The sequence below is a fragment of the Taudactylus pleione genome, unplaced genomic scaffold (genome assembly GCF_031769625.1).
Source record: "Taudactylus pleione unplaced genomic scaffold, aTauple2 ptg000333l, whole genome shotgun sequence".
Lineage (NCBI taxonomy): Eukaryota > Metazoa > Chordata > Amphibia > Anura > Myobatrachidae > Taudactylus > Taudactylus pleione.
Window position 1 is genome coordinate 2,474,862 of NW_028284734.1, and position 13,385 is coordinate 2,488,246.

Consider the following 13,385-nt stretch of genomic DNA (forward strand, 5'->3'; position numbering starts at 1 on the left):
CCAGCCCACCCTTTTTATTTATGTTTTTGGGTTTAGGAGTGATTTGTTTTTTTTTTTATGTTTTTCTGTGGAGTCCCTATTGTTGTATTAACCCACACACTTTTCTCACCCACAGAGGAACAGAGGCGTCGGCAAGAGGTGGCGGATGTTGTGGGGCAGATGCGCCACCATGTAATCGGCCTTCTGGTGGCCCTCGACCGGCTGTCTGGCCTCCTTCGGCATTAGTTTTTTTTTTTTGTTGTATTTGCCAAATAAATTTTTAAAGACAAATATACGTTGTGGCTCATTTTTAAAAACCAAAACCAAGATAGTTTAGCCTGACATAAGTTCCTGCAAGGATTTCCCTTTTTTAAAAGTTAGATTGTGTTTTGTCTTTGTATGTCAAACAGACACCAGAAACACATAACAGTAACAATGTAATTTCCCTTTTTGGGTGTAGTGTCAATTTCAGATTTCTACATTTTCCAGGTTCCTACTTGGTGCGCAAGCTGCTTAGGCCAATCTTACAAATCCCAAGGTTGGGCCAGGCTTCCTTTTGGTGTGGATTGGAAAGCTGAAAACATATTTCAGTTTTGCTCAACTGGCGTCAGTACTGGTTTACCCCTTAGTCAAATGTAACTTGTGTTAACCTGGTTACACTTGCTGTTAACGTCCCAAAAAAGGAAGACCATTTCACTCTTCAAACATTTATTCACCACATAACAGAGAAAACAAAGTGGTCACTCCCAAAAAAAATACACAGTGATAAATTCAAATACAACACATACCAAGAAAAAAATAAATAAAAACACAAAATCAAGAACTGGTTGACGAAGGACCATGCCAACATGATTCCACAAACATGGCGTTGCGATATGGGTTCCAGAATATATGCCCAAAAGGACCAGATCCAGGTTTGGTAAGGGTAGCAGGAAGTAGTGAGCGTTGGAGTGCCAAAGATTATGTGAACAAACAGAAGATGGTGAGAAAATTAAAAAAAAATTAGATGTTTGCCAAAAAAAACAAACACATTAGGTATAAACACTGGAGTTTTGAACAAACTTACCTAAAAAATCTGGCCACCACATCATCGCGTATGGCCCCCCCACATACTGACCTTCGACCAACCTCGGGGGGGCCATCCTCAGGTAAGGCATCCTCTGGCTGCATTGGGACACCACTCCTTATGGCAATGTTGTGAAATATCCCACACAGGACCACAATTTTAGACACCATATCCGGCACATACATGAGCTCGCCACCAGAGCGGTGGAGGCATCTGAATCGGCCTTTTAAAAGGCCGATACAGCGCTCCACCACTTGCCTGGTGGCTGTAAGTGCGGAATTATACGCACTTTGTGGCCCTGGTGTGGGAGCCAAATAAGGAGTGAGCAGCCAGGACATGCAAGGGTATCCACTGTCTCCTGTGAACAAAAATAGACCACATCAGGAACACTGTGTATCAAGCTTAACATTGTTATGTACTAAAGGTCTCCACTTACCCAGAAGCCACGCATCACCAGCTTGTAGGTTGGTTAATTTCTGCCATATCCCTGATTGCCGGATGACGAAGGAGTCATGTGCACTTCCTGGTAATTTAGCATTCAGGGACAGGATCTGGAGGGAGGCATCACATACCACCATTACATTCATGGAGTGATAGTGTTTCCTGTTTCTAAATATTGCCTCCAGCCGTGCTGGAGGCTGAAGTGGTATGTGAGTACCATCCACAACCCCTATGATGTGTGGGAAGCCAGCTATTTGGTAAAAATTGGCCTTGGCCACACTAAGGGCACCCATATCCAAAGGCATTTTAATAAAATGATGGAGGTGCTTGAAAAGTGCCTCCATCACTGCCCTCAGGATCCGGGAAAAGGAGGATTGGGAGATGCCCGCCACTATTCCCACCGTTGTTTGAAACGATCCTGAGGCACAGAAATGTAACACCGCCATAAATTGCGTCAGTGGTGGTATTGCTGTTGGACTGTCAATTTGCCGCTCAAGATCACTTTCTATTAATGAGAGAGTGTCTATGATGATTTTGGGAGGTAGACGGTAGCGTCTTAAAACCTCATCATCGGGCATTCCAAAAAGGGTGACACGTGTTCGAAATATCTGGGGCCTTGCATGCCTACGATGCCTACGCCTGGGACGAGTTTGAGGTTGGTCGTCTTCCGGGAGCAGGGCCAGAACAATTCGCCCCAGATCTACCTGAAATTCAAAGTTTACAATGTAAGGCTTTTGACCCACCCCAAAAGTAAGAAAAAACAACTTAGCTTTCTGATACCATCCATAGCTGCTTACATGCCGGGGTATTGTCATGATACGTATAAACTGTAAAAAAGGCAACAATGAGACTTCAAAAATTTAGAGGGTGTTTTTTTTGTTTAAAAATTGTTGCAAGCCAACACAGAAAATAGCGGAAAAACACATTTGGCCATCGATGAAAACTACATTGCACACCGTACGTCAAATAGGGTTCAAATGGACCCAAAAAATGGAAAAGGGAAAAGCAAAACTGGATTATATGATGAATAAGCCGTCAAAAATGCGGTAAATTATTCGCAAATGCAAGTCACTACACCAACAGTCAAAAATGCGGTAAATTATTCGCAAATGCAAGTCACTACACCAACAGTCAAAAATGCGGTAAATTATTCGCAAATGCAAGTCACTACACCAACAGTCAAAAATGCAGTAATTCATTCGCAAATGCAAGGCGCTACACCAACAGTCAAAAATGCCGTAATTCATTCGCAAATGCAAGACAAAAAATGGACTTACCCAACTCGAATATATAAGATGTCCTCAAAAAACTTCTTTGGGTCCGAAAACAAAAAAAAACTAAAAAAGATGAAATGAGTGTTAAACAAATTAACTAACCACAAAACAGAAGAATACACCAATTGGCCACAAATTTGAATGCACAAAACTTACCAAATCAGGAAAGGATGTTGAAAAAATGAAAAAAATGCGAACGGAAAAACCAAAGAAATGTAGCAAAAACAAACAAAAAAACAACTCTCCAAAATCCTCCAAACGCAACCAACCAACCAAATCCAAACCACTTAACCGACAACACTCCAACAACCCCACCTCGAATCCACACACACCAAGCCATAAATAGTGTTTATTTTCCCGCACAAATTAAGGATGAATCATAGGGACGCACAATCAATGATGCGGCCGCAAACTAACGACGCATGTATAAATACGTCCCGAAATCACATAGAATTTCTGGATGATTTCATGCTGGAAGCAGAGACATGGCTTCAAACCAGGGAAACAATGGTCAAAATTGCGGCGGTAAGGCCTTCATGCATTTTGTGTCAATGAGTATTTTAAAACATAATATTGTGCAAGTTGTGAAGTGGCTAAATCTGCATATTTACCCAAATAGGTGAGGAGGATGACATGGAAGAGACTGCTGGCCCCAGTCAACCCGCCAAAGCTGCAAAAAAAAAAAGGCAGCCACATTTCACAAGCAAGGAGATGGAGGTTTTGATCCAGAAGTGCGTTGACATCCTGCCCCAGGCAGCCAGGAATATGAGCCAAAGCCAGAAGTGGAGAATGTGGGAGGAGGTCGCCGTTGCTGTCAATAGGGTGGGTGATTATGTCCGTCTAGCCCGGGATGTCAAACGGCGGTAAGTAAACACTTTCCCATCCTATAAACAAACCCCATTGTAAAAAAAAGGATAATGGTTCCAAATTCATTCCACAGATGGGCAGACTTCAAATATCGTCTAAAACAAAAACTTGCCGACAGGGCTAGGCATGCAAGGGGGACAGGTGGGGGTCCCACCCCTGTGTCATTGGAGTTGACAGACTTAGAAGAGATGGCACAGGGGTGTGTGCAGGCTGTGGAGGTGTTTGGCGTGTCCAACATGGATACGGACATGCCAGACTTTGCGGCTCCTCATGTTGGCCAAGGTAAGTCTTGTGATGTCACCAACTCAGAAATGCTATTGTGCCAATATGTAGATTCTAATGTGAGTCTTTTCTCCAATTTCCTAACAGAGACAGAGGCGGATGAGTCTGCTCCAGAGGGGAGCCTTGGCCGCAGAATTTCTGCTGACTCTGCAGGGGAGGAACCAGTACATCCGGCTGAGGACCCTGCAGAAGCCAGTCCAGGGCGTGCCCCCTCGCAGGCAGTGGGCCTCCTCACAGAACTCAATTTTAAATCGGATTGCCATACGGAGATTCTGCAGAGGATGGACGCCAGTCTGATACGGGTGGCTGAGGCCCTGGAGCAAAATGCTGCGGCCAACGTGACCATTGCTCAGGCCCTGGCGGAAAATACCAGGGCCAACATCCGCATCGCCGATGCCCTGGAGCAGCTCGTTCGCCAGCACATGGTGGAGCCGACCTCCCTTCCTGCCGGAACATCCAGATCCTCTACCTCTGGCACAACATCAGGCAATCCTCCAAATGTGCCTAGCCCTGTGCCTAGTCCAGAATCCACAACATCTGCCTCTGGACAGGCCAGCCCGATGGCATCCCGGACCCGGTCTGGCGCCCACCCTCACCCAGCCAAACGGGCGAGAAAACGGTGACAGCAATGGCGACTTTTCCCACTTTCCTTCTGTGCTTGGCTCATATTCCTTTCTGGTCAAAACTTCCCTCTCCTTTCTTGTGAAATGTTTTTAAATTTTGTATTTACGCTTATGTTAGTAGTTATGTTTTTTTTTTTTTTTGATCAAATATCTTGGCCACAAAAAAAGGCAATACAATATTATGCCAATTTGTTTGTGTGTAAACAATAAATTAAAAACAAAACACTGACATTGTATTGTGACATTATTGTACAAATGGGTTACATTTAATCCTGGCCTTAAACGGAAAAACTGACCCTCTTTTTTAAAAAAAAAGGCCTCTTTAAGGAACGTTTAAAAAAACACATAGCGATGCAAATTCCACAGTAAACAAAAAAAAAGGGGAGCTAATTAAAAGATGATGACATTATTGTTACAATAGGCCATAACCACCAAATTGTGGCCAAAATAAAAGCCCAAAAATGTACGCTAATTGATTATGTAATCATGACATTAGCAGCTCTGATTTCCACCTGCGTACGCTTTTGTGCTATCCCAATAAACTGCTTTCCAAACACATACCAAGCCGGATTTCAATCCAACACTAATTACTTTACTGACCAGCCACGATTAATCGCTGCACCATCGTGGAGTCCCGGGACGGAGGAGAAGGCCATCGCCAATGTGGTCGAGTAATCCTGACCCTAAGCTGTGCGAGCATTTTGAAGGGAAAGCGGATGTTTCAGTGACGTATGAGACGGTCCGAACACATTTGACGTTCGCATCTGCTAATGTATGTACGCCCCAAAAACGCCTCGCCACGCCTGCGTTTTTTCATCTCCACCCCCGTCAACACCCAAAAACGCCCTGTTCTGTCAATCACATTTGACATGTCACTTCCTGTACGCTATTTTAGGAACGAGAGAAAAAAAGCTCGCAATCTGCCGTACGCACATGCGCGGTGTAACACCGACGCATGCGCGGTTAGTCAACATCGGAACGCAACGAGCGTACTGTTGTTAACGTGCGGCTCTGAATGAGGGCCTTTATCCACACTGGAATTCATTTTAAACATGTACAAAGTCGCAGGTGAAGGACAACGGAACTTAGCGTGCGCCAAAGCCACGGCATCTCAGCACTTCATATACAAATTCAGAAGCATTGTACAAATGTGGCATAAGAAATTGATCATGCAAGCTATCAGTGTCGTTTTGTCACTCCCAGTTGTTTTATTTCTGGGAATAAGTTGCACATTTTGAACGAAAAAGATGCTCGGCACGGCCTGGGACCTGGCGCACTGAAAGGGGCTATTTGTCACGACTAGAGCCACAATGTATAGTGCAATTCTATAGATCTTCATGTACTCTACTTCCAAACTATGTGCTATGGAGTGTTTTTAAGGTGTATTCTATGTTGCAATTACAACACTTTATTTTTTTACCTCAAAAATTACATTAGGAGGAAATTAAGATAAATGAAAAAAAAAAATTGCCTAATTAGTCATTAGGCGGGGGTGTCTAAAGGGTTCTGAACTAAGGAGCTCATTCAGACCCGCTCGCTAAGATGCAAATGCTCATGGGCTCATGCATCGCAGTGCGCATACTTTAGCGAAATTTTACAATGCGTTCGCTTGCTGCGCATAGACAGTCCAGCAGAGTGAGTGACAGGAGAAGCCGTTTGTAGGTGGTAACAGGGCCTGGCCATTAAAAACGGGGGAGTGGAGGTGCAAACGCAGGCGTGTCTGAGCATCTCAACGGCATTTTAGAGGTGTGCATAATTAAAAAACTGAATCATAGTACATGTCACCTGGCTTGTTTTTACACTGAAGTGCTCGCAATGCTTGCGGCAGGGTATGGTCAACCTCAAGCCTCCGATGTATCGATGGTTTCATACATACCTGGACATGACATGCACAAGTGGGCGTCTTAAGACAGGCTGGTGGGTGTCTGCATACACTATGTGATCGCTCTCTAAGAAATACTGGGCGTGCTAATGCAGTGCTGTGCGATTGCGCTGCCTACGCAATTTGCATACACATCGCTCGAGCGATTGCATCTAGCGACAGCTCTGAATCAGCTCCTAAGTCCCCACATTTTTAAACAAAAATAAGTATTTTGCAAATTTTGTCACCTGCTCTGAGATGGTGAATACTCTTCGCCGGTTTTTGTCTATGGAGTACATGCGAAAACTTCGGCAGTAGGATTGCACAATACGCAGTTGTGTGCGAAAAGTTTGCACCTGCGAATGCTTTTCACCAAAACGCGTCTTTTCACGGCTAATTGACTTCCCCCTTAGTATGCTATATTTGGGCCTTATTTGGGAACATTTAGAACAAACAGTGCAGATAACAAAAAAATTTTGTCGGGAATAATTTTAGCTTTACAAGGCCAACAACAGAATAATCAGCCGTGTTTCCTACCTTTCTAATAGGCAAGTCCTTGATGAAGTCCATTACTGCCTGTCTGTCATGGGGAATTACATACTGTCCGTTAGGCTTATTCTTGTCACTGCAAACCTTTGCCAGCATCATATTTGGAGCAATGCCTGAATGCAAGACAACATATAATGAGCTGTACTTAATTTCAATTGACTTATCGGTTCAGGAGACCCTCAACAATCATATCACTGGTACAGCAAATAAAGTGTGCACATGTCACATCCTATCTAAAAAGTGCATTGATTGTATTCAGCAGTTCTGCCAATCAGCGTGAATTCGGGAATCTGGAGTCAAATTTCACCAGCTGTCGCTATTTGTACTAATATGAGACTGCTGGTAAATGCCATTCCAAATGTCTCTCCATTCCAAAAAGGACCGTGGACATGTAATGTAATTCACAAATATAATACCTGGGTAAATTAGGATGGCATGGTGGCCAGTTTTACATTTCTTTATCATTTGGAAACAAATCTGTGTTTTTGCCATCAATTGTTTATACACTTAATTGCAGGATAACTTCTAAATCTGTGAAATGACACTTGCAGACGCGACCTATTCATCAAGAACATATGGAAAGACAGATGGATCAGGGAAATGCTGTATGTGGCTCCTGTCTTTGGCATAAACACGTAAAGCCTTGATTTCAACCTGAAACAATAAAATCATGAAAACAGCTGCTCAATGTCCACCCCCCAGGGCAGCAAGCAAATTATTACCAGTTATTACCAGTTATTTATATAGCGCACACATATTCCGCAGCGCTTTACAGAGAGAATATTTGACCATTCACATCAGTCCCTGCCCTAGTGGAGCTTACAATCTATATTCCCTACCACATGCGCACATACATACACACTGGTTAATTTGTGTTGTTAGCCAATTATCCTACCAGTATACTTTTGGAATGTGGGAGGAAACCGGGGTACCCGGAGGAAACCCACGCAAGCACAGGGAGAATATTCAAACTCCACACAGTTAGGGCCATGGTGGGAATTGAACCCATGACCTCAGTGCTGTGAGGCGGTAACGCTAACCATTACACTGTCTGTGCTGCCCTAATCAAATGAAATCACTACACAGATATAATCATTTACATTATATGAAACCACCGGCTACAGGTTAGAGCACTGGAAATACAAAAGTGTAGAAAAAGTCAGAAATCTTTTGTTTGTTATTGAAAAAAAATTAAATAAAAATTCTCATTACTACTAAAAAATGTCTCTGATGCAAGGAATGAACAAGACGTCAGGAATGAGATATAACCCTGAGTTACTGTTAATAGCACTGCAGACAAGAGTGTACACAAGGGAATAAATGGATTAATATGTAATCTAAAATATGACAGCTGATTTGCGTATGTGTTACTATTGATACTATTCATTACGTGGTGGTGAAGTAAATTGGCACCAGCCGCAGAAGTAGACAATGCAATGCGGTTGTTGCCAAGTAACGGAAGAAAGACCCTCACACGTGGCCAAACAGATCACTATCCACAGCACAGCACACATCATACCCAACAACAACATAAGTACAAATGTTACCTAGGATTGGACCGGAAGGATAGACCATGAGCAGGCGTTATCTACCACTATCATTTGTATTATTGTGAGGGACCCACAAACAGGGGCTGCAGGTTCCAGGACCTATGGATTGTTATTCGTAAGAAATCAGCTGTAATGACACAGCAGACAACCGATATAGCGTTCTTTGTGCTATGAGAATATTCAGATCAGGTAAAACTGCAGGACACTTTTTTATCAAGTGCTTTGTGTTTAGAAATGTGTATGTGCTGTACAATCCATAAATGCAGTGTTTGCATGTATGGGGAGGGAACGTATAAAATGTACTTGTTGCCAAAACAATGTGGAGTTCCACATAGTGTGGTCTGAACCAATATTCTTCTTTCTTTAACAGTTTATATTTTTAAATGCAGTAAAGGTGACGTCGAAACAACCAAGTTAAAAAAATGAAGATGAATAGTATGATATCACATTGACAATTATGTAACCAGAGTACATAAGAGTAATAATAACACAAATGATGTCAGTAGAAGCACCTGGCAAACAACTACATAGTAATTACATATGATATGAAAAGACAAGTGCGATAAATGTGAGCTTTAAATAAAAGAATAGTCTGAGAAAACAGGGAAGTAGAGTAGAGAGTTGGGGGTGGGGGGCTGCTGGGAGGGAGCCCCATGGGAAGTGGGGAACATCACAGCTCAATAACAATAATCATATCAATCAATAACCATAACAAGAGGAGCAAAATAGCAAAAGAAGTAAATAGGGTTCAGTAATGGTCTCAACAAAGAACACAGTAATATAATTAGATGGTCAGAACAGAAGTTCCGAAAGTCTACATGTGTACGAAATGACTTGGAACTCGGGACATCGTTTCACATCGTACGGTGTCCCAGGTCACTAGTGCATACGTAGGCTGCATTCCTGTGAATATTGGTGCAGTCCATTAAACATGGCTGCGAGTAAGCAACGTATACATAATTAAATATATGATACTTGTCTGTGTGATGTGTTACATACACAATAAGCATTGCTGGACAGGTAAAATACCAAAAGGGAAACCTGTCTTATATTTTCATACAATAATTATTTTTCACCTTCGGCACATTCTGTCAGTGTAACATGTCTGTGAAAACAAAGCACGGTCATATTCAGTCAATGGTTGATTAACCCTTACCTGCACTGGCAGTAAGGGTGGTTTTCTGTTCTATACGGAACCGCATTTCCTTCACAGCTTCCTCAGCTGATGTTCCAAAGATAATCACATTTTCCACCATTTGCTGCTCATTCAAGCGCTCACTATCTTGTCCAGAGAGAGACAGGTTTTCATCCGGTGGGAAGGGAGGACTGTCTTCAAACAGCACCGGTGATGTGCACTGCCATTGCTCAGCCTCACAGGTAACAGGTATAGGCACTACTCCTACACTCACTAATACAGAGATAATAAGTGATTGGTAAATAAGCCCAGATGTCATGGTGAATAATAATATAACAGTATAGAGAATACCAATGCAATGCAATGTGTGGTACCATCTGAATTGATAAGAATGGGCTACCAAAACACATGATACAAATACGACATGTGTCAGTTTGCAGTCACAAAGTCACCAACCACAATGTCAACAACAGATGGCTGACATTCATAATGCCGACATGGTTACAATGTTGCCATCATGAATGTAAACATTGACAGAATGTCGACATTGTCATTAGGCTTAGCATTAGAGATAGAAGTAGACTTACATCATGTTGGCATTATGTTGACATTTAAAATGTCGACATTCTGAACGGCAGCATCATGAACATAACCACCATGTTGACTTAATGAATGTTAATGTTTGAAAGTCAACATAAAATCCCACACCCCATGTGCCAGTACCACAATACCTGAGCTATTAAAACACTTTATTGAACAAGTGCTGTTCTCTTTTACTTACAAAAAGATGGTATTAATGATAGTGATAAAAAGCAAGATATATGGGGAAGTTACATTGATTAAGTATTGCCCAGTACCCTAGAATGAGTTTTCCACCTAAAAGCATGTGGGCAGCACATGGTGAAATTATGTGATCAACTCCTGCGCTCCCCAGAAGTCTATTCTGGCCCCTCTCGTACTACAGATCTCTGCAGGCAACAAGCCACTGTTCCATCTAGTTTGACGTCCTGCCACATTGTAGAAGTCTTGAAGAACAGTCGTTGCTGCTTATTTTCAAAGATTAGTTTACCAATACCACAAGTTAATTCATTGTCTATTTAGGTCGAGCAACCATGCTTTGCTAGTTAGTGGTTTGCTAGTTAGGAGTTAAGCAATGGTACCTCCCTAGTCAAGAGGAGTTTGTTCTAAAGCAGATGATCCCTTTAAACTAGACCAAAAAGCCTACAAAAGACAATATAAATGAATTTCAAATATTGGATTTAATTTTAATACAATAACTTCTCCATAGGGTTAACTTCAGCACCCAGAGAAACCTTAAGATTGCAGATCACTGTACCTGATGGAATGTCTACATTATCGCCATTGCCAGAAGATCTAATGACAAATCTTCTTCTCTCTTCTGGCCATGTCAGTCTGTCCTCCAAGTGAGCAGTTATGTCCACATAAGCTTCATCGAGGCTCAGCGGTAAAAAGTTGGGATCATAGTCAGCAAATATTTCGCGAACCTGGGAAAGTTAAATAATATGTATAATATATATTACTATGTCAACTACTATAAAAAACAACTAAAACTACAACTGGAAGTTACAAACTTGGGTGGGAGATGTATCAAGCCTCCTAGAGAGTGGAGAAGTGTACCAGTAGAGAAGTTGCCTGTAGAAACCAATCAGCTTCTACCTATCATTTTATAGAATGTACTTTATAAATGCTAGCTAGAAGCTGATTGGTTGCTAAGGGGAACTTCTCAATTTTTCCACTTTTTAGGAGGGGGATACATATTCCCTTTAGCATTCAATATATTCTATAAGGGAAATTATTGCAGTATTTAACAAATTCAAATATGCATTGTAACAATCTGTTAAACTAGAGAAGGTTCTGGGGTGGCACCTCGTGCTAATTGATCCCCCAGTGCTATTCAATTAGCCCCAAAGGCAGCCCGCAGGCTGCACTTAACCGGGATTTTTTTTTAGGGGTCTAATAAGACCCAAATAGAAATCCCCAATAAGTAGCATATTAACAGATGAAAAAACCCTATTAACGCATGAACTTTTGACATATCTACCGCATTGATGCCAGTAAACGCGTTAAATTAACAAGTGTTAAAAGGTGAAAAGGGGTTCTAATTGAATAGTCCCCGGCGTTAAAGCCAGAGGCTATCACCCTATTTTACACCTTAAATTAACGGGTGTAAAACGACCCCCCAATATTACTTTAAGGTATATAATTACCTCGCTGAGAGTTATGGAAGAGAAAAAAAAAGTGTCAAGCACCCGGGCTTATATTGATAGTATTGTTATATATATATATATATATATATATATATATATATATATATATATATATATTGTTTTATTGATGGTATTGCGGTAATATATTGGTACAGATATCCACTGATTAATTATTGGATATGTTTTCTGATGTTGATTTTTCTGTATAAATACCAGAAATATGCTATTGTTTATATTAATGTTATTTTTATATTTGTAACATTTGTATTTTTGTACACAATTATTGTTTCAATAAAGAAATATTTAAAAAAAAAAAAAAAAAATTAACGGGTGAAATTGAATTCTCCCCCAAAGTCAACAACATACTAGGTTCAACAAACAGCAGTGCGACTGTTCTGGAGGTAAGTGGCTACGGCTAATGTCACAACACTGCACTGCGGCAATATGTCCCTATCCCTAATGTAGGCACTTTGCAAAATGTCAGCATTTCTTTTGTTGACATTTGCAATGTCAACACTGTGAACATGTTGACATTTTCATCATAATGGTCGACACTGTGACCATTGACACGCTGACCGCATTCCAGTTCCATACTTCGTAACGTGTACAGGACTAATAGAAAGATATGATTGCGGTAATGCAGGTAGGTTTGTCAGCAGCAGTCAAATTGTGGAAGATTAATAAAAGATTCAAAATAAACAAACACTTATAGACGCACCTCTTTACTTACTGCCCGATATTTATCAAAGTTTAATGGGACGATGATTAGATTGGGGCACAGCTTCTTGGCAATAAACCCTGGCATTGCTGCCCGGACACCAAACCTCCTCGCCAAGTAGTTTGATGTGGACTAGAAAACAGAAATAAAGAAAAGAGCAGGTAAAACTTTTAAATCAACCTTAGAGAGACACAAAACTTTTATATTAAACAATACTTAAAGGCTGCAGGAGTCTAAAATAAAGGCACACACATTGCCGAGCGATGTACTCGTATAAACATGTTTTAGCCAACATTATCTTATTTTTAATTAACATGTAGTTTGTAATAATTGTATTCCTTTCATATTAAAAATAATAAAAGACCAAATTACTCTGGAAGTTTATTGTACATTTATATTATACTATACATTGTGTAAACTTTCTTTGTGATTGTTAACCAAACAGATGGCAATGTTGCTATTGCCATCTACAGAATATTCTTATTTACCTCTTCCGCAAACAAAGAACAGTTATGGAGAGTTTTCAACCACTCCATAAGCAGAATAAGCTACAGGGAGAGTAGATTTCTTAGTTATACTACTTACATGGTGGCCCTAAGTGTCAACCATGGTTTTGGCTCATTTTCAGTAGTCTCTGGAGTGTACAACAATGACTGAAATTTTGTGCAAATTCAGCTTAAATAAATAATATTATCACATATTGCCAATTAAACCTCCATGTGGAATACATAGAGATGAAGTGTATTTGCACAGGGGCGTAACTAGGTATTTGAAGGCCCCATAGCAAACGTTTGTAAGGGCTCCTATGTACC

The 13,385-nt window shown here is 41.1% G+C and overlaps 1 protein-coding gene across 1 annotated transcript in view; it reads right to left on the reverse strand.

Moving 5' to 3' along the window:
- POLK (DNA polymerase kappa) overlaps positions 1-13,385 on the reverse strand; it is a 137,650-nt gene that overhangs the window by 42,596 nt on the left and 81,669 nt on the right. The window contains exons 5-8 of the mRNA XM_088443691.1: positions 12,574-12,705; positions 10,964-11,132; positions 9,649-9,900; positions 6,931-7,055 (exon numbers count right to left, since the gene is read on the reverse strand). Of these exons, the coding sequence (XP_088299817.1) occupies positions 6,931-7,055; positions 9,649-9,900; positions 10,964-11,132; positions 12,574-12,705 (678 nt within the window). The remainder of the gene's footprint in view (positions 1-6,930; positions 7,056-9,648; positions 9,901-10,963; positions 11,133-12,573; positions 12,706-13,385) is intronic.